The following is a 21,354-nucleotide window of genomic DNA, read 5'->3' on the forward strand; positions in this document are numbered from 1 at the left end:
AATTCTGTAATATTTCTGTACATATTCACCCCCATTGGGATGTGTCCAGGTGGAGCTGGAAAGTGATACTTGACAACTTGATATACACGGAAAGTCTATTTACATATACAGAATGGCAATTTGGAGGTTACACAATGATGTGTAACCAAGTTCTTTGTAATGCCTCAACAAAAAAAGTTGTTTCTGAAAGGGTGAGGTCTCAAATCAAAGTTGGTCTGGAATAATGGGTCAGGTTGGACGAAAAATTCAGATCTCATGGGGGACTGTAACTAAAAGGATTGATTGTTTGGAGAGGTAACTTCAGGCTCAGCTCTGAGTTTAAGCATCACAAAGCTGTTTCGATTTGTAGCTGGGTCACAATGCCAGCTCATGTTGCAGGGTTTCAAGATAGAAAATAAACATATCTAAAAGTTTTACCTCTAACCTTTAATGTGTGGACAAGTTTCTATGACTTTAGTCTATCTTAATGAAAGGGATGTATATGGAGCCTAATTATCCTAAAGCCAGTTTCTGATGACCTTTTAAAGATTAGGGAACAAAAATTAAGGCTTTTTATTCACTGAAAAACTGATATGAGCCCAAGCCAAACTGACAAAGTATGTTAAAAAAAGAAATTACTTTTATTGGACACTTTAAAGCCTGAATGACGTTAGCCTACTGACTGGTTCAAACTGCTTTTATTTGTTGTCACATTCCAACTCATACCATGCAGTGTGCTGGGCATTCATGTCTAGAATGTGGGTGCAGCATTTCTTGGAAAGTCCCGCCTGTACAAATCATTTTAACACAGCCATAGCGAGAGCTCAAAAGCCTTTGTTAGTAATCCACTTTGTCTATTAAACGTAGACATTCTATGAAAACATATACCATGGCTGTCACCTGTGCTGTTAACCATTGACACACCAAGTACTTGCAAGTGTAAAAAAAAGAAAAGAAATTTAAGTCCATCTATTGCAGGTAAGAAACTAAGCACTTATTAGAGCGTCACAGAACCCTGAGAAAACCCCTCACAAGATATCCCTTTTAAAACACTTATTTCGTTTGTGGGAAGGGTTAACAGGTGCCGACTGTACCCAAAAACAACACCAGGCTGTTTTCAAAGGAATGCAATTGTTTCCATTGTTTCTGCGTATGTTGTTGAATGGAGAGAAGACAAATGGGAAAAATGTTGTATGACGGGCTTTGTTGGCTTTTTAGCTGTGTTCCAAACGAAGTGAGAGGCTACAGAGATAAGTGGAAGAACTCGGATTGCTGCACCCATCTAGTTTGACATACCATTGCATGTTGGTCTTTTTGTGTGTTCCCAAACAAAAATCTAGTACAGTGTGTACAGAGTAATGTTTAACCCTTAACAACGCAGTGCGATACTGAGCCCTGCCTTCTCGCCTGATTCTGCTCATTTTTTGCTCACATTGCCCCAGCTGTCCTATACTGAAGCAGTTTTGTGGCAATAAAGCGCAGGACTGGTCTTTTGGCAGTAGGAAGAGGACATACTCGATATTAAGGGAGTGGTCATAATGTTGTGGCTGATCAGTGTATGATGAAGATTAATTTTATACCAAAAAAAAAAAAAAAAAAAAAAAAGGGGGGTGGGGATTAGTCTTGTTATTATGCTTTGCAGTCCGGGAGCTCACCGAAAGCATCACGAAAATGTATATGAACTATATATCAACTAATTTCTTGGTGAAGGATGTACGGGTGAGAACTATCTGTTTATCCCACCATCATACGCAGCAGTCAGTGTTATTATGGTGATACTAATTATGTAATGTGGTCACCTGAAACCCTCCCGGTTCTCTCAATCAAACGGGCAGGGACTGCGGGAGAATATTGACTAAAGAGGAGTAATGTATGGGACTGGCTTTCTTGTGCACCTTTGATGTGGAAGAGAAGTAAACAGCACTTCAGTGGACAATTTATTCAAGAGCCAAATGACGCCTTCTCATCAATCAACCTCTCATAATGGCCTGATTCGTTCAGTCGCACGCTGAACTGAGATAGAATAGTCTCTCACGAAATCTCAGGAATGTTGACCTACAGCACAGTGTGTGTTACCTGACTCCCGCCCTCTGGTATTCGCATACAGGCAACGCCCCCGCGTGTAGTTGGTCAACGCAGCGAGATGACGTGAGTCAGGTTACAGTGTGTGCACCTTTACTTTAAGAAGTGACGAGTCATCCTTATATTGCTTCCTTACAGGCAGCCTATGAATGATTGGATTGGGCTATAATCCCTTTGACAGACTTGTTAAACTTGTTAAACATATACACTTTTGAAATGAAAGCCTGTATTACTCAGCATTAAAATGAGACTTTGTTAATCTCAAATAAGAATTTGCAGTTTTTGGGGGGTTGCACCCATTTCAGTGAAGCAGGTGTAGGCTACCAGTGATTGTACTTTTATTTTTATTTTTCTAACATGCAACTCACAAAGAAGTTGATATGGTCAATCTGGCCGATTGATCTAAAGCTATTAGCTATAAAGTTTCCACCACCTAAAACCACAGATTGTTCCAGACTTTTTACTTCCAAACTTCTCCTCTGCTATGACGAAACGCTTGCTGTTCGGGGATCATTGTAACGGCACAATGCAGTTGGGGCTGCAGCAGTTGGATCATTTATCTCAGCTGGTGCATTTGTTCAGTCAATATATCGACAACCCATTTACACATACAAACAGCAGCCCCACTGATAATTCCCAGGCCTGTGCTTGTACTCAAAGAGCACTTCTGGCCCCGAGTGTGAGGGGATTACTTACAGACTGTCACGCCCAGAGACTCTCGTTTTTTGTTTCATGTTTTAGGTTATGCTTTTTGTTTTTCAGTCCATGTTTATTTTTTTGTCATGCCTTAGTTTCCCTGCACTCTGTTTATTAGTTCACTCACTTCACCTGTGTTTTTTCAACAGCTGCACTCTCTCCCCAATCACTCTCACTCCCTATTTAGTTTCCTGCCTCCCCCATCAGTTTGCCGGATCTTTGTTTGTTGCCATTCATGCCACGCCATCAACCTTTATTTATTGAAAGTCCACATTCGTGTTCTCCCTAAAAGCCACACTTTGACAGAAGATCCGGCCAAAAAATGGACGCGGCGGATTCCAACCACTTCTGGGACCTCTATGAAGAGCTGTGGCGCAGCATTGAGCGTGGCTCTGCCTTCGACAGACTGTATGTGGCTGGTAAGCTCCTGGTGTTCCTGTCGGCGAGGTGGGGGCTCCGGGGGTGGAATGACAATCTGGAGGGTGCATGGATCCATGCCGGGTCTGTGCAGCGCGCTCCCTCACTGGACATTTATATACAGCTCCTCTTCCTCAGGCTCCCAGGACCCACAGTCCCAGGATCCAGCAGCAGCCACAGTCACCAGGACCCCAGCCGTCCCGGAGCTGGCCCCAGCCACGGGGCCTGACCAAGAGGCCGCAGGGCCTGACCCCAAACCTAACCAAGAGGCCGCAGGGCCTGACCCCGAACCTGACCAAGAACCCACAGGGCCTGACCAAGAGGCCGCAGGGCCTGACCCCGAAACTGACCAAGAGGCCACAGGGCCTGACCCCGAACCTGACCAAGAGGCCACAGGGCCTGACCCCGAACCTGACCAAGAGGCCACGGGGCCTGACCAAGAGGCCGCAGGGCCTGACCCCGAACCTGACCAAGAGGCCGCAGGGCCTGACCAAGAGCCCACAGGGCCTGACCAAGAGGCCGCAGGGCCTGACCCCGAACCTGACCAAGAGGCCACAGGGCCTGACCAAGAGGCCGCAGGGCCTGACCCCGAACCTGACCAAGAGGCCACAGGGCCTGACCCTGAACCTGACCAAGAAGCCACAGGGCCTGACCAAGAGGCCGCAGGGCCTGACCCCGAACCTGACCAAGAGGCCACAGGGCCTGACCCCGAACCTGACCAAGAAGCCACAGGGCCTGACCAAGAGGCCGCAGGGCCTGACCAAGAGGCCGCAGGGCCTGACCCCGAACCTGACCAAGAGGCCACAGGGCCTGACCAAGAGGCCGCAGGGCCTGACCCCGAACCTGACCAAGAGGCCGCAGGGCCTGACCAAGAGGCCGCAGGGCCTGACCCCGAACCTGACCAAGAGGCCACAGGGCCTGACCAAGAGGCCGCAGGGTCTGACCCCGAACCTGACCAAGAGGCCGCAGGGCCTGACCCCGAACCTGACCAAGAGGCCACAGGGCCTGACCCCGAACCTGACCAAGAAGCCACAGGGCCTGACCAAGAGGCCGCAGGGCCTGACCCCCGAACCTGACCAAGAGGCCGCAGGGCCTGATCCCGAACCTGACCAAGAGGCCGCAGGGCCTGATCCCGAACCTGACCAAGAGGCCGCAGGGCCTGATCCCGAACCTGACCAAGAGGTCGCAGGGCCTGACCAAGAGGCTGCAGGGCCTGACCCCGAACCTGCCAAGAGGCCGCAGGGCCTGACCCCGAACCTGACCAACAGGCCGCGGGGCCTGACCCCGAACCTGACCAGGAAGCCACAGGGCCTGACCCCGAACCTGACCAAGAGGCAGCAGGGCCTGACCCCAAACCTGACCAAGAGGCCGCAGGGCCTGACCAAGAGGCCACAGGGCCTGACCACGAGTCTAACAAAGAGGATACGGGGGCCGACAAAGCCTCAGAGCCCATGGGCCGCGGGGCCTGACCCCGAACCTGACCAAGAGGCCGCAGGGCCTGACCCCGAACCTGACCAAGAGGCCGCAGGGCCTGACCCCGAAACTGACCAAGAGGCCGCGGTGCCTGACCAAGAGGCCGCGGTGCCTGACCCCGAACCTGACCAAGAGGCCACAGGGCCTGACCAAGAGGCCGCATGGCCTGACCCCGAACCTGACCAAGAGGCCGCAGGGCCTGACCAAGAGGCTGCAGGGCCTGACCCCGAACCTGACCAAGAGGCCGCAGGGCCTGACCAAGAGGCCACAGGGCCTGACCACGAGTCTAACAATAAGGATACGGGGGCCGACAAAGCCTCAGAGCCCATGGGCCCCGGCCCATGGACTCACCTCTTCGGGCCCCTCCCTCCCACCCCCAGACGTTGGGGATGTCTGAGATCCATCCCTTGAAGGGGGGGCTCCCCTACCGCCAGATGTCTGGCCGACCGTGGGACGGTCCCCAGCTCCTCCTCCCGCCATGCAGACGGAAGTCTGGGTGCCAACCAGACCACCGCCTGCTGCCACGTCATCGGGGATCCGGGCGTCCACCAGACCACCGCCTGCTGCCACGTCATCGGGGGTCCGGGCGTCCACCAGATCACTGCCTGCTGCCACGCCATTGGGGGTCCGGGCGTCCGCCGGGCCACCGCCTGCTCCTGCCGCCGCGCCAACGGAAGTCTGGGTGCCAACCAGACCACCGCCTTCTGCCACATCATCGGGTATCCGGGCGTCCGCCGGACCACCGTCTGTTCCTGCCACGCCGTATGCGGTCTGGGCGTCCACCAGACCACTGCCTCCTGCTGCTCGAAGCCGGTACCACATGCCTGTTTTTGGTTTCCTGCCTGACTGGTTTCGAGCCCCTCCCTCCCACCCTTGGACTGTTAAGGGTTGTCTGGGATCCACCCCTTGAGGGGGGGGCTCTGTCACGCCCAGAGGCTCTCATTTTTTGTTTCATGTTTTAGGTTATGCTTTTTGTTTTTCAGTCCATGTTTAGTTTTTTGTCATGCCTTAGTTTCCCTGCACTCTGTTTATTAGTTCACTCACTTCACCTGTGTTTTCTCCCTCAGCTGCACTCACTCCCCAATCACTCTCACTCCATATTTAGTTTCCTGCCTCCCCTGTCAGTTTGCCGGATCTTTGTTTGTTGCCATTCATGCCATGCCACAAAGTCCCTTCCTGTTAAGTATTTATTCATGCCATGCTTAGTCTTGTTTTTGGTCATAGTCCTGTTTATGTTTTTCAATTCCACAGTTTAAGTTTTTGAATCCAGCGTTGCTGCGCTTTTTGTTTGCACTTTGTTTTTGTTGTTAATAAATCAACCTTTATTTATTGAGAGTCCGCATCCGTGTCCTCCCTAAAACCCACACTTTGACACAGACAGGTTTATCTACATTCGGAATCATATTCATTGGCACAGCGGAATTCTTTGTGTTCGATTTGGAATATGTTCATCACAAAATGTACTTAAGGCACAATTACTAGAACTCTCCACTAATATAGTTGCAGAGCATATACAGCCGGCGTTTTATCCCTCACTCTGTTGCTGTGCTAGGTGAACTTGGCTGTGTCTATTTAGTGTAGATTAGGCCCATTAGAGTCATAACTATTCTAGCCCACATCTGAACCAGTTTTCATAACATTTTGTTGAAAATGAACAAATTGGCTACTGCTGATCTGGGAAAACTGAAGCGTGGCTACATGTCGGTGTTTAGATTTGCTATTACTACTAATAAAAAACTTTTCACGTAATTACGTGATTCTGAGCTTGTTTTTTTTTTTCCGTAGAGTGACAGCAATACGTTTCCGTACTCAATAAACCGAATGTCGTCTACTTAACCCTTTTCTGTGTCACCGCTTCGGGGTCCACACTTCAACGAATCGTGACACTACTTTGGATCTATTTGCTGGTGCTAACTTCCATAATCAAGATCTCAAAGAAAGAAATCACTCACAGGTGAGCTTAGGCCCAGGACACAGGTCATCACCAAATTTACACCAGATTTATCCAAAAAAACATGAGACTACGGCTCAACCTGGATACCAGAATTACCACTGAAAATCCGGACTATCTGGCAAAGAATGGGAAAGAAGACCAGGTATTTATACATGGAAGGTAATTAGCAGAAGATAGAAAACTGGTGTGTCAGGGCTGCGTAGCATCCCTTCCTCCTGCCGGTAGATAGAAAACCAGGAAAAGAGAACAAACACTAAGCGGACCCCAGAGTTGCAGTCGTGGCTGTGACAAGAAGTGTGTTACTACCTGATATGAGTCACTGTTGGGTGTGAGATGGTGCGTGCACTATGGCAAAATCCCAGCAAATCTAAACACCGACATGTAGCCACGCTTCCGTTTTCCCAGATCAGCAGTAGTTAATTTGTTCATTTTCAACAAAATGTTATGAAAAGTGGTTCAGATGTGGGCTAGAATAGTTATGACTCTAATGGGCCTAATCTACACTAAATAGACACAGCCAAGTTCACCTGGCACAGCAACAGAGTGAGGGATAAAAGGCCGGCTGTATATGCTCTGCAACTATATTAGTGGAGAGTTCTAGTAATTGTGCCTTTAGTACATTTTGTGATGAAAATATTCCAAATCGAACACATAGAATTCCACTGTGCCAATGAATATGATTACGAATGTAGATAAACCTGTCTGTAAGTAATGCCCTCACACTCGGGGCCAGAAGTGCTCTTTGAGTACAAGCACAGGCCTGGGGATTATCAGTGGGGCTGCTGTTTGTATGTGTAAATGGGTTGTCGATATATTGACTGAACAAATGCACCAGCTGAGATAAATGATCCAACTGCTGCAGCCCCAACTGCAACCCCCCAAAAACTGCAAATTCTTATTTGAGATTAACAAAGTCTCATTTTAATGCTGAGTAATACAGGCTTTCATTTCAAAAGTGTATATGTTTAACAAGTTTAACAAGTCTGTCAAAGGGATTATAGCCCAATCCAATCATTCGTAGACTGCCTGTATGGACGCAATATTAGGATGACTCGTCACCTCTTAAAGTAAAGGTGCACACACTGTAACCTGACTCACGTCATCTCGCTGCGTTGACCAACTACACGCGGGGGCGTTGCCTGTATGCGAATACCAGAGGGCGGGAGTCAGGTAACACACACTGTGCTGTAGGTCAACATTTCTGAGATTTCGTGAGAGACTATTCTATCTCAGTTCAGCGTGCGACTGAACGAATCAGGCCATTATGAGAGGTTGATGGAGGAGAAGGCGTCATTTGGCTCTTGAATCAATTGTCCACTGAAGTGCTGTTTGCTTCTCTTCCACATCAAACGTGCACAAGAAAGCCAGTCCCATACATTACTCCTCTTTAGTCAATATTCTCCCGCAGTCCCTGCCCGTTTGATTGAGAGAACCGGGAGGGTTTCAGGTGACCACATTACATAATTAGTATCACCATAATAACACTGACTGCTGCGTATGATGGTGGTTTAAACAGATAGTTCTCACCCGTACATCCTTCACCAAGAAATTAGTTGATATATAGTTCATATATATTTTCGTGATGCTTTCGGTGAGCTCCCGGACTGCAAAGCATAATAACAAGACTAATCCCCCCCCCTTTTTTTTTTTTTTTTTTGGTGTAAAATTAATCTTCATCATACACTGATCAGCCACAACATTATGACCACTCCCTTAATATCGAGTATGTCCTCTTCCTACTGCCAAAAGACCAGTCTTGCGCTTTATTGCCACAAAACTGCTTCAGTATAGGACAGCTGGGGCAATGTGAGCAAAAAATAAGCAGAATCAGGCGAGAAGGCAGGGCTCAGTATCGCACTGCGTTGTTAAGGGTTAAACATTACTCTGTACACACTGTACTAGATTTTTGTTTGGGAACACACAAAAAGACCAACATGCAATGGTATGTCAAACTAGATGGGTGCAGCAATCCGAGTTCTTCCACTAATCTCTGTAGCCTCTCACTTCGTTTGGAACACAGCTAAAAAGCCAACAAAGCCCGTCATACAACATTTTTCCCATTTGTCTTCTTTCCATTCAATAATACGCAGAAACAATGGAAACAGGGCGGTCGGTGGCATAGTTGGTTAAAGGATAAGACCGGTTTTTTGACATTGGGCCCTTGATTTCACATTATAACATGATGTTCTACTCACCCCTGCTTGTTGTTGGTCATTTGGAGCTGTTCCGAAGATATTCGCGAGGCGTCTGGCTGCTCTCTTGAGATATTCGGCCATGAAACGGTTTCCTATGGGCAAGCTTATACAGGCACAAACTATGCTGTTTATAATTTATTAATTGCTGTACATTAGCACTGATAACGTGGAGGTGCGTCGCTTACTTAAAAAAATCCGGGTTACTAATTTTGAATTTTAGCCGAATGAATAAATAGGCAGCAGGTCTGTGGGCTGTCTGTGGCAGTAGCACAACGAGGACGTCAGTAACACCCACTTTAGGACAAAAATTCAAAATTACAATAACCCGGATTTTTTTAAGTAAGCGACGCACCTCCACATTATCAGTGCTAGTGTAGAGTAATTAATAAATTATAAACAGCATAGTTTGTGCCTGTATAAGCTTGCCCATAGGAAACCGTTTCATGGCCGAATATCTCAAGAGAGCAGCCAGACGCCTCGCGAATATCTTCGGAACAGCTCCAAATGTTCAACAACAAGCAGGGGTGAGTAGAACATCATGTTATAATGTGAAATCAAGGGCCCAATGTCAAAAAACCGATCTTATCCTTTAAGCAGCTGCCCCATGTACAGAGGCCTGGTCCTCGAACCAGCGGGCCCCGGTTCGACTCCCGCACCGAGCGGCCCTTTGCTGCGTGTCTTCCCCATCTCTCTGCTTCCTGTCTCTCTCACACTGTCCTGTCATTAAAGGCATAAAAAGCCCCAAAAAATACTTAAAAGAAACAATGGAAACAATTGTATTCCTTTGAAAACAGCCTGGTGTTGTTTTTGGGTACAGTCGGCACCTGCTAACCCTTTCCACAAAAGAAATATGTGTTTTAAAAGGGATATCTTGTGAGGGGTTTATTCAGGGTTATGTGACGCTCTAATAAGTGCTTAGTTTCTTACCTGCAATAGATGGACTTAAATGTCTTTTCTTTTTTTACACTCAGTGTAACAGCATCTGATGCACAGGTGACTTATTAAAAAAAAAAAAAAAAATCCCCAAAATATGAAATTTCAGAATTGAGGTTTAAATGGAGCACACTGCTTATTTTTCTTTTATGGCTTTTATGAGCAAGTTTTAGCTTGAATCAAATGTTCGGGCTTTGACGTCTGTCACAGGACTAAATGACATGTAGCAATTGACAATGAAAATCAAAGGACTGATAGACTGGGATTAGTAATAAAGAACAGGGAACAGGTGTTCACATGCTCATCTGAGGACATTGACAGGAAACAGTACAACTATCCAGTGCAAAGCAGCAAATCTACAACAGAATGAATGAAAAAGGAAAAGGATGGAGGTGATGCAATGACCCAGTCAAAGTCCAGACCTCAACCCGACTGAAATGCTGTGGTTATTGCTGCTTAAGGTGCTTAATTCTGCAAGCAGGCTAAAGAAAATGAACCTTGCTGATTCCACCTCTATTCAGGAATTTGATCTCTCACAATATTACAGTAAAGTTGACAACTATTGTGTCCACACAATGCATCAAGACGAGCATGTTTGACCTGTTACCCATTGTGATGCAGCTTGTTTGGTACGATGAACAGACAAAGCCGAACAGAATGCAGGTACATGGTGGGTGGAGCTGCACATAAGAACTAAGGTATTTAAATGTGCGAGACTTGGAGAAACAAGCGGATGTTGAAGATGGCTCTCCAACAGTTTGTGTGTGGGTTTGCGGTGATGATCATTCTGGTCTGCAAGGGTGAGAAAGAATTATTTCTGTGCAGAATTGAAATGTTCTTATTACCCAGCTGTTGTCACGAGTGAGAGAAATAAGAGTGTGTATTAATTGATTAAGCAAAGGTAGCTCTTTAAAGACTACTCTGAATGGTTGTCCAGTATAAATTAAAGCTGAATGTAACTGAATTGTGGAATTGATGTCCTCTTTGTTGTAACTGGGCTGCCACACTGGAAAAAAATCAAAGTCTTACCAAGTATATTTGTCTCATTTCTAGTCAAAATATCTCATTACACTTAATATAAGACACAACTGCCTAACAAGTACTATTTCAGCCAGATATAGGGACTTGTTTGAAGACAGTACATCTTGAATATCTTGTTAAATGCAAAAGTCTTGAAAACAAATTGTTTTGAGACGGATTTCATATGAAATCAGCTTTTTTTTGACATTTGAAGAGATTTTTAAGCTAATTTCAAGATCACTTTTATCTCAAAAGTCCTAAATATCACATCTAATAATAATCTTGACAGGCTGATTTTCACTAGTTCCATTGGCAGATTTTTTTGCTTATTTCAAGCAAAAAGTCTTGTATTTGTTGTTTTTCTTACTTGTTCATGGAGGGGCATTTTTTCCAGTGCAGGATGTGAGAGGAACTGTAAAGGTGTAGATAGCACTCAGAACGCTCCCAGTTTGTCTGGTTAACATGAACACTTGCGCCTCGTCTCCACCTACGTCAAGGTGTAAAGAAAGACACTGAGTCATCAAAGCCTGAAATCAAGTTAAAGGTTTTAGTGGACAAGACAATTCTGAGACTGATTTCAGGCAGTGATTAGATTACCTCACCCCCACTATGCCTCAACATAATTGGTTTAACGTGTTTGTCTCTCCGTTTCATATTTCAGGTTGTCATTCCCAGCAGCCAGGTAAGCATCTAGGACCTATTATTCAAGTTTTTCAAGTTAAGTTTCATCATGTCAGATCAGCAATAGACAAGAGATTGCGTTGTATTGACATAATATCTTTACAGCAGGTAATAAATTAAGAGAAGAATAAGTGGAAAAAAATAAATAAATAAATAAAAGAACAGTGAAAGCAATAAAATACAACAAAATCAAATAAGATAAGTGTCATCATACTACTGGGTATTAAAAGCAATCCTAAATGAGTAGGTTTTTAGCCTAGATTTGAAGAAAACAAACAAATGAAAAAAAAAACTTTTAAACAAAGACTTTCTTTGATATAGTACAAAAGAACAAAGTCTTTTTTGTGTGTTTTGAATACTCACAATGACTCACAATACAAAAAAGTAAGGTCCTGCTTCACAAAGTTGTGTCAACATTTAACTGTCAGGGCAGGCACAGGATGCGATGCCACCACTTGCATTGTTATTCACATGAACTCAGTCGGCCAGGCAACGGCTATTTATTCAATCACCATCCTTGTCCCGAAATACATGCAAGGGCATCGAGTTATCAACCAAAGTATAATTAATGCTGTGACAGCACAGACGCTGTCTTTACATTGGTCTTACATTTACACTGGTGATTTTGTCTGATGTAGTAAAAAAAAAAAATCTGGATTTTCATTGTGGAAACACTGCAAGTTGATACAAAGATGGCACTCTACCAACATTCCACATAAAATCTAGCATCAACGTGGACATTTTTCTTAAACTTTGTCACATGACTTTAGAGGCACAAACTTTGCTACATATTAATTGCATGGGTTTGAAAATCATCAACAAACCTATGGTCTATTTGAAGCATGAGCGCTCGTTGAATCTGCTCCCGTTTGCTTTGGTGTCGTCCTTTTCTCAGAATGTGGCAGAGTTGTAACCACCGGCCGAATTGTGGGAGGTCAGAACGCGTCTCCAGGAAGTTGGCCTTGGCAAGCCTCTTTAAAGATGTACGGCAGCTTCACGTGTGGAGGGTCGCTGATCACAAACCAATGGGTGCTGACGGCCGCTCACTGCATTTCAAGGTGAGGGATTACATTTTTGGTCAAGAGCAGCAAAATAACGCACATAACGACAGCTCATGTTTCATTAGAACTACCTATTTTATGAAGGCAGTGCAAGTACAGCATCGGAGGGTTAGGCAACTCCTACCGATTCAAGTTGACTTTTGACTGGTGCCAACTTTTTTAAAAGACCCATCTCAAACACTTCTGCTCCTTCTGCGATCGCAGACAGATTTCACTTGCAGAGAACTGGATGAATGTAAATCCTTGAAGCAAACACACCATGTACAGGTTTAGTTGGATTAAAAACTTTGGTCTTAGCCAATCACAAGCTGTTGATTGAATTTTAGCAGAAAAGACGTTAGCCGTGAAGCAGTCCTGCTGTGATTAGCATGACATGTGGCCATTTCTCCAATATCAGTTTTAACCTTAAAGGGATAGTTCGCCTCTTTTGACATGAAGCTGTATGACATCCCATACTAGCAATATCATTTATGAACATTGACTTACCCCCTGCTGCTTCCTGTGAGCCGAGTTCCATCCTCGTTTTGGCGTTGACGAAGGTAGTCCGGCTAGTTGGCTGGGGCTTAAAAGATAAGGCGTCTTGCTTCTCAAAACAATATACGTTCAAAAGAGTAATAGATTTGCATCACAAAATCGTTCATCCAGAAAAACTCAGACCTCACAATCGCTTGGCGCTATTTTCTCTCCCTTCGTTTCACTGCGTGCTGTGCAGACCGAAGTGCAGACCGAGCACTCCCCTGCTTCCGAGCAGTAAACACCGTAACAGGTGCGGCTATCGCTAGGTGGCTGAACGCATTGATATGAAAGTAGAGAGAAACTAGTGCCAAGCGATTGTGAGGGCTGACTTTTTCTGGATGAACGATTTTGTGATGCAAATGTATTACTCTTTTGAACACATTATTTTGAGAACCAAAAAGCTTTATTTTTGTGGCCCCAGCCAACTAGCCGGACTACCTTCATCAACGCCAAAACGAGGCTGGAACTCAGCTCACAGGACGCAGCAGGGGGTAAGTGAAATTTAATAAATGATATTGCTAACATGGGATGTCATACTGCTTCATGTCAAAAGAGCGAACTATCCTATGAATGAGAAATTTTGACGGCTTAATATGAATGAGAAATTTTGACGGCACAGATCTTACTTGCTTGACTACTCATGGCCAATTTTAAACTAGGCCAGTCTGTTCACATGCACAGTGAAGTTGAAATACAGTTTTAGCTCAACGAGGCTAAGCTTGTTATGATCAAGTTTTTCCGGCTGATGATTACATCATGGAGAAAAAACAACTGACAAGATATTGTGCTGACAGCAGATTGGTGACACGTCAACCTGTGACTTCACGGCTTTACAGCCCTGTTGATTTCGCAAGTGCTGTTATATCTTCAGTCATCCAACTAAAAAAAAAAAAATAACATGTAACACTCCACACATTAGATTAGATGTCAGCAAGGAGCCAATGCTATTACTCTCAAGACCATATTGCTAACCCAATTTTTTTACAAGTTGGTTGTCTTAAATGTTCATTATTTTGTTTCAACGGCTAGTTAGTTCAGCTTGAAATAAAGTCGGATAACAAAAGTCCACAGATGACACAACGAAACAGAAAACATCTGTCACCCACCACCACAAAAAATACAAAGTATTGTAGCAGTGGGTTGCCTACCCCGTGGATGGCTGTTAGAGTTTAGCTCTAACGTATAAATGCTTGATGCAAAACCAACTCTAGATAATGACATTAACTCAAATTCTGTTGTCTCTCCAAGTGATGACGTCGGCCAAACAGTCATCCATCTGGGTCTCGACAACCTAACAGGTCCCAACCCCAACGAAGTGAATCAAACACTTGAGAGCGTCGTCTGCCACCCTCAGTACGACTCACTTACTTTAGATAATGACATCTGTCTTCTGAAGCTGTCAGCTCCTGTCAGTTTTACTGACTACATCCAGCCGGTATGCTTAGCCTCAAAGGACAGCACGTTCCATGATGGGGTTATGAGCTGGGTTACTGGATTTGGTCTAACTAGTAAGTTATGAAATACACATTTTCTTTTACAGCACTGCTTCTGGATTCCATACGAATGTCTAAACTTTAAATTCTCGAATTAGGCTCCCCTGGTTCACCAGCCGAGACTCTCCAGGAGGTAGATGTACCCATTGTGGGAAAAAATAGGTGCTCATGCTACTATAAAGACTTCAACAAAATCACAGACAACATGATATGTGCTGGATTCCAAGAAGGAGGGAAGGATTCATGTCAGGTGACTATCACTTTTATACTTCGTCTTGGAGAGCAACTCTAGATAAAAAGAAAAAAAAATGGGAAATCAGCATATGATTCTGGTAATTTGAAGCTACTTGGTCTTCTCCATCAAGTGTATTCATAAAGAAATCCCTCGTAAAAATGCATCGGGTTACTTTAATAAGACTTGTTTCATGCATACGTTTATAACTTTTAGGTTAAAATACGCTTTTAGATTTTAATCTTTCTTTATCTTGCTGTGTATCAAGAAAAATGAAATTTTGTAAAAAGTTATATTTTTTAAATTAATGTACATCTCAGAAACCTCAAAAAAAAAAGTTAAGGTGGGGCGGGTTTACAACAGGTGCCCCATGTACAAGAGGCTATAGTCCACGCTGCAGCTGGCCCTGAGTTCCACATCGGACGGCCCTTTGCTGCATGTTGTTCCCCCTCTCTCTCTACCCCCTGCTTCCTGTCTCTCTACACTGTCTTATCTAATAAAGGCATAAAAAGCCCCAAAAAATTATAATAAAAAAAGAGGTAAGGTAATTGGTGTTCAGCCTATGTTAGTATGGTTAAAGTAACAACAAATATATTCTGGCATACTTTTTAATAACACTCAAACGGCATTCTGAAATCAGAATTTACCAATGGTTTTCGAGGCCCCCCCTTTGTCACCGATTCTGTTCATAATTTTTATGGACAGAATTTCTAGGCGCAGCCAGGGCGTTGAGGGGGTCCGGTTTGGTGAACCTCAGAATCGGGTCTCTGCTTTTTGCGGACGATGTGGTTCTTTTGGCGTCGTCGGGCCGTGACCTTCAGCTCTCACTTGAGCGGTTCGCAGCCGAGTGTGAAGCGGCTGGGATGAGAATCAGCACCTCCAAATCCGAGACCAGTGGTGTAGTCTACGTTGAACGCAGGTATACGGCGTATACCCACCTCTTTTTTGGGGGGATTTCCGTATACATACCTAAAATGCTCCGTGTAGCCACTTAAAATTCGTTTTTCAATTTTTAGAATAGCACAGCCACGTTTCATCAACTACCATTTCTCATGGAAGCCTTGTTATAATTTAACAATACAACAACAACACTTCAGAATAGCATTCATTCGGAAATTGCAGCAGTCAATCAATCTCCCAGGGATTCACTATCAGTGTTTTAACAATAACGTCCCATAGAAACTCTTCTTCTTTGTATTAGTTGAAAGCGGTGATTCTCTAACGTACAACAGCGCCCCCTATAGGAGTGGAAGGTGGAAAACTAAAATGGATGTGTGTATATATATATTTTTTTTATGTATATTACATATATAAACGAATGTAATACATATATATATATATATTACAATTAATTAATTCTGACAGCCCTTGTGTATGTATATATATAACAACCTCTCTCAAGATGTGATGGTGTTCTGCTGCTTTAAAACAATCACTCTGTTAGGTCTCGCTCTATGAGGGATGAGTACAAAGATTAAGTGCCACAGGGAGTCCCATTGCCACTGAGATACACAGCATACAGTCCACACAATCAAAGTGAGTTTATGCTGTCCCTCATGCATGCAAGGGGCAGGTAAGTGCAAAGCTGCGACCCCACAGACATGTTTGTCCCTTAACACATTAAGACAGCATTATAAATGTGCTGTTACCAGAATGGCAATGACCAAGTCGTAGTGCATTATTAAAAGCCCTGTGTTATGTCATAGTATTGTAGTACTATGGTACTTAACTTTTCAATGACTATTACAGCGCGCCACTGGAGGTACGGCGTGCATTAAGGGGCTACTATTGGTCCCGACGGGTCCCGAGTCCCGACCCCTAGTTTGGTACCACGGACCTACTATACAGTATACCCACCTCAAAAAGGTAGACTACAACACTGTCCGAGACCATGGTCTTCGGCCGGAAAAGGGTGGAATGCTCTCTCCGGGTCGGGAATGAGATCCTTCCCCAAGTGGAGGAGTTCAAGTATCTCGGGGTCTTGTTCACGAGTGAGGGACGAATGGAGCAGGAGATTGACAGGCGGATCGGTGCGGCGTCCGCAGTGATGCGGGCTCTGCACCGGCCCGTCGTGGTGAAGAAGGAGCTGAGCCAGAAGGCAAAGCTCTCGATTTACCGGTCAATCTATGTTCCTATCCTCACTTATGGTCACGAGCTGTGGGTAGTGACCGAAAGAACAAGATCGCGAATACAAGCGGCCGAAATGAGTTTCCTCCGCAGGGTGTCTGGGCTCTCCCATACAGATAGGGTGAGAAGCTCGGTCATCCAGGAGGGGCTCAGTGTAGAACCGCTGCTCCTCCGCATTGAGAGGAGTCAGATGAGGTGGCTCGGGCATCTGGTTAGGATGCCTCCTGGACGCCTCCCCGGTGAGGTGTTCCGGGCACGCCCCACTGGGAGGAGGCCCCGAGGAAGACCCAGGACACGTTGGAGAGACTATGTTTCTCGGCAGGCCTGGGAATGCCCGGGGTCCCCCCAGAAGAGCTGGAGGAAGTGGCCGGGACAGGGACGTCTGGGTCTCTTTGCTCAAGCTGCTGCCCCCGCAACCCGATCCCCGGACCAGCGGAAGATGATGGATGGATGGATGGATGGATGGTTTTCGAGGCAACTTTTTCTCCCCAGTCCGCCTCTGTTTATATGTGTTTTATGTGTTCGCAATTTGTTTGTCTTGTAGAGATAACTTTCATATCAGTAGACGGCTGGCTTGACTGCAGCTCAATAGGCGTTTACACCGAAGTGATCCTGCTGATAATGAAATAAATAACTCGTTATCTCGAGAAAATGAAATGCTTGTCACACCAGCGGGATTTGCTTTGTACATTTTCACAAGCAGAATTGTTACACAAACACTCCACATTCCATGTTTGATTCATAGGCTACTTTATTCAGTTTTCAATGAAAGGGGGGTAAAAATGGGTACATCTTTGCCAGAAATACATATAAACACATATGAACAGTGGCGGACTGGGGAGAAAAAGTGGCCTCAAAAACCATCGGTAAATTAACTCGTTATCTCGAGAAAACCATCATTGTTTATACATACCACGTCTGCTCTGGGCTTCTGTACAACTGTGAAAATCTTTAACAACTTTTGCGTTTTCCTCAGGGAGACTCAGGCGGACCACTGGTGACAAAGAACGACCACGCCTGGGTCCAGGGTGGGGTTGTGAGTTTTGGTCAAGGCTGCGCCCTCGCCGAGAAACCTGGAATCTACGCTCGCGTGTCCGAGTACCACAAATGGATCAGCGACACAGTCACTGGCATGAGCCCGGGATTTGTCAACTTCACTTCTCCCGGCAATGACATGGACTTGTTCTTTGATTGTCCCACACAACCCCCATCAACGCCCCCCACAACCACTGACGACAGTATATTTGGAAGTGGTGAAAACCTGAGCCACTTCACTTACTTTGCCTCCCTCTCTCTTCTGGTTCTGTCGCTGCAAGTCTTTGTCAGTGGTGGCATGTAAATGCGCCGGACTGACTCCAGTAATGTCCGCATTTGAAGTAGGCACATTCTTTACTTAAATCCTTTGCTTTCATGCTGCTCCTTTGCTAGTTATGGATAGATTAAAACTTTAGAAATATGTGAAAAGCGAAAATACAAGTCAAGTTTGAGAAGTAACTTCATTGTAATCGTTCAAACAATTTTTCCAAAAACAAAATCAAACGTTTTAGATCATTTATGGGTGTGAAAACACCCTTTGGTGTCATGATATCCTCAGTATCGCGTGGGCTGATTTTTGCTGATTTGTTCATATCTTGTTGCGAATCAGGTTTTCTTTTTTTTCCCTAAAATCAAGTTTCATTGGGGATTTGGGGTTTCCAGATATTAATAATTAAAAAACATCCACAAACAAGGTCTTCTTTTATTTTGCTACTTGCTTGATCTGCAGAAAAAGCTAAGAACTGATGAGTTTGGTAGACCTTTAGTTGAACGATGGCTATTTGTAGAAATGATGCTATAACCATATCAAGTCAGACAAATTGTGTTGCTGTTTGAAACTTCAGCACAAACTTTTCGATCATTGTACAGCGTAATGACATGTCTTCATCTGGTACAATAAAAGTAGTGAACAGAACTGTACACAACGTTAGTAGAAATAAAGCGCCATGCATTGTGCCCTGAAACCAGGAACTGCCAGAGCCTGCTAAGCTAGTCTACCGCTAGCTAGCGCCAACATTCTCCGCTTGTTATTTTGACTTTCTTAACCGTTGCCAATGTCTGCTGATTAATAATTCTACTCTGAAATCTCAGTTGGCAGGTGGATAGTCATTTTTTTCAAGTTATTTGTTAAACTATGTACAGGAATCGTATTTGAATTCTAAATTCGGTCAACATCAGTATGCTAGAAATGTAGCTTGCTTTTTTAAATATTTGAATGCAAGCTACAGTTATAGGTACACATGCTTTTAGAAAAAACAGTTTTGATTTTACATATTTACTTTCTCGTTGTTGGCATTATTAATTCATTATTGGTATATGAACATTATTATATAGTTACAGCTCCATATATGTTGGTTGGCACAATGCATTTAAGAAATCTATTTCAGGAATTAATTTTATGTCACTGTTGTGGAGAGATATTGATGATAACTTGTCCTCAGCCAAAGAAAAGCAAGAACTATCCGTCACATCATATTAGGATGACTATTTGGCACAAAATTATGAAGCATTTAAGACGTGTCTGAGATGCATCAGCAGCTGGCTAAGCCGACCCACTGGTGAGCCCCTCATAGAGGAAAGCTATTAAGTACGAGTAATAAACAACAGGAACAGTGAAGATGAGGAAAGTAAACAGAGAAGAGGTGTGTAAACATGCTGAGAGACAGATTTGCAAAGTGGAAACAGAACTATTTAGAAAATGGAAGTGAGATGGATGAGGAAGGAGGACCTCTGGTGGGCAGTGAACGTGAAACAAGGAACAACAGACTTAATTTTGTCTGTGACAAAAACCCAAAATTAAAACATTACATTTAAGAAACTTTTACAACCTAACTTTTTTTTTAAAAGCAAAGACTTGGTCTAAAGCTTCTTTATTCGCCAACACAGAATGACACAAAAATCAGTTCTATCATGGGAAGCTTTGAAGAATGAATAAATCAGACACCTTTTATGCCAAAGCAAATATTCCATGTCTGTCCTTGTGTGCGTCATAGACAAAGATTGAGAGCATCAGAGTGTACCTTATTATGAGAGCATCCTGTCCCTGGCACAGCTTCAATTCCATACATTTTATATCAACAGTACAGCTTATTCCACCTAAAAGAACACAACAAGGTCAGACCGACTCCTCCAAGTAAAAGCTTCAGCTCACGCCAGAAAGACATTTACATAGTGAAATCATTATCCCATCACTGATGAATTAAAAATAGTTTACGCTGTTCTGATGGACATCTACTGGACAATTCATAGGAAGTCAGTTACTGATACTTGTTTTATGCTGAAAATAGTTACTTACGATATGGTGGTTAGAGTGATAATTAGGTTGTCGGCCATCAATTAAAAGCATTAAAAGGGTCTAAAACCAGGAGAATGTTCCACTCATGAGGTGACCATCCAAAAACGGTGTGGTGGAAGTTGTAGTCTAATTTTTTTTGGATGACAAATGAGTTTGGGACTAAGGTAGAAGGGTGGAGGAGGATGGGTGACGTCGAGAGAACGAGACAAACAGTGCTGAGAAGGTGAACAAGGCATCAGAAGGCTCGTCAGGTGATAAGAGGAGTGGTTGTGGCCGGTGTGGCCCTGCTCCTGAACCTAAGCTATCAGGTTAATTTCATTTCACTTGCAAGGACCACAACAATGTGAATTTATTTTAAAAAAGACCAACATTTTCTGAGGTGATGGGATTAGGGATCTTCATGCCATGATGGGTTCTAGAACAATTATTGTAGAGGGTAGACGGAGATCACAAGCCTCGTTGGGATCACCAGGTGGTGGTCTTCAACATTCAGTGGGCTCATCAGCAACACCCGGCATCCTAGGTTCGCCCCGCACTGCTTGGATTTACTCTGCTTGCACAGCCTCCACTTGCTCTCGTTGCTACTTTGTGATCGTCTCTTTATCCTGTTGGCGCCACTATGAAGCCTGCGTAAATGGAGGATTACCACTGCAAAAGGTCAGGTCTGAGATTTGTTTCTGCAATCTCAGCAGGGAAACATAGCTGCTGGTTCAGGTCCACGACCAACTTCCAGTCTCATACTCACCCCCAAACTGCCCAATGTGCGGCGTAAACAGCCTCTTTTTGGGGTTGCTTGACAAATGTAAAAAGCATTTAAGTATTTGTGCTAAAAAATGCAAGTCATCCTCTGCGAGGCTCAGACATTGTTTGACATATTTGCGTGGGTGTTTTAAATTTCAGGTTGTCATGGCCAGACACCTTGTAAGCATCCACAACACATTGTTCAAGTTCATCTGTGCAATAAATCGAAAAAGATAAGATTTCTTCCTGTGTTTTCATACTTTTGTTATTTCCGCAACTGAACAATTCTAGTAACTACAGATGAGTCCTGCTCAACAGGCCCCCCAGTGACACCTAACCTGCATTTCACCTGGATTTTTATAAAGGTAATCTTCATTCAAATGCAGATTCTAAAGCTTTATTATGTTTCCCATTCACAAATAT

At 44.4% G+C, this 21,354-nt stretch overlaps 1 protein-coding gene across 1 annotated transcript; it reads left to right on the plus strand.

Moving 5' to 3' along the window:
• Positions 1-10,439: 10,439 nt before the first annotated feature.
• Positions 10,440-18,588, plus strand: LOC142369032 (serine protease 27-like). Its single transcript, XM_075451261.1, has 6 exons — positions 10,440-10,529; positions 11,411-11,431; positions 12,326-12,488; positions 14,256-14,515; positions 14,599-14,750; positions 17,836-18,588. The coding sequence occupies exons 1-6, from the start codon at positions 10,463-10,465 to the stop codon at positions 18,196-18,198; spliced, it is 1,026 nt and encodes a 341-aa protein (XP_075307376.1). The 5' UTR covers positions 10,440-10,462; the 3' UTR covers positions 18,199-18,588.
• The last annotated feature ends 2,766 nt before the right edge of the window (positions 18,589-21,354 follow it).

The sequence above is a fragment of the Odontesthes bonariensis genome, chromosome 19 (genome assembly GCF_027942865.1).
Source record: "Odontesthes bonariensis isolate fOdoBon6 chromosome 19, fOdoBon6.hap1, whole genome shotgun sequence".
In the NCBI taxonomy this organism is placed as follows: Eukaryota; Metazoa; Chordata; class Actinopteri; order Atheriniformes; family Atherinopsidae; genus Odontesthes; species Odontesthes bonariensis.

Bases quoted from the DNA above. Each gene is read 5' to 3' on its own strand.
- LOC142369032 (XM_075451261.1), top strand. From the start codon at position 10,463: ATGTTGAAGATGGCTCTCCAACAGTTTGTGTGTGGGTTTGCGGTGATG. The intron at 12,489-14,255 runs GTGAGGGATTAC...TGTCTCTCCAAG, and splicing joins GCCGCTCACTGCATTTCAAG to TGATGACGTCGGCCAAACAG. The intron at 14,751-17,835 runs GTGACTATCACT...CGTTTTCCTCAG, and splicing joins GAGGGAAGGATTCATGTCAG to GGAGACTCAGGCGGACCACT.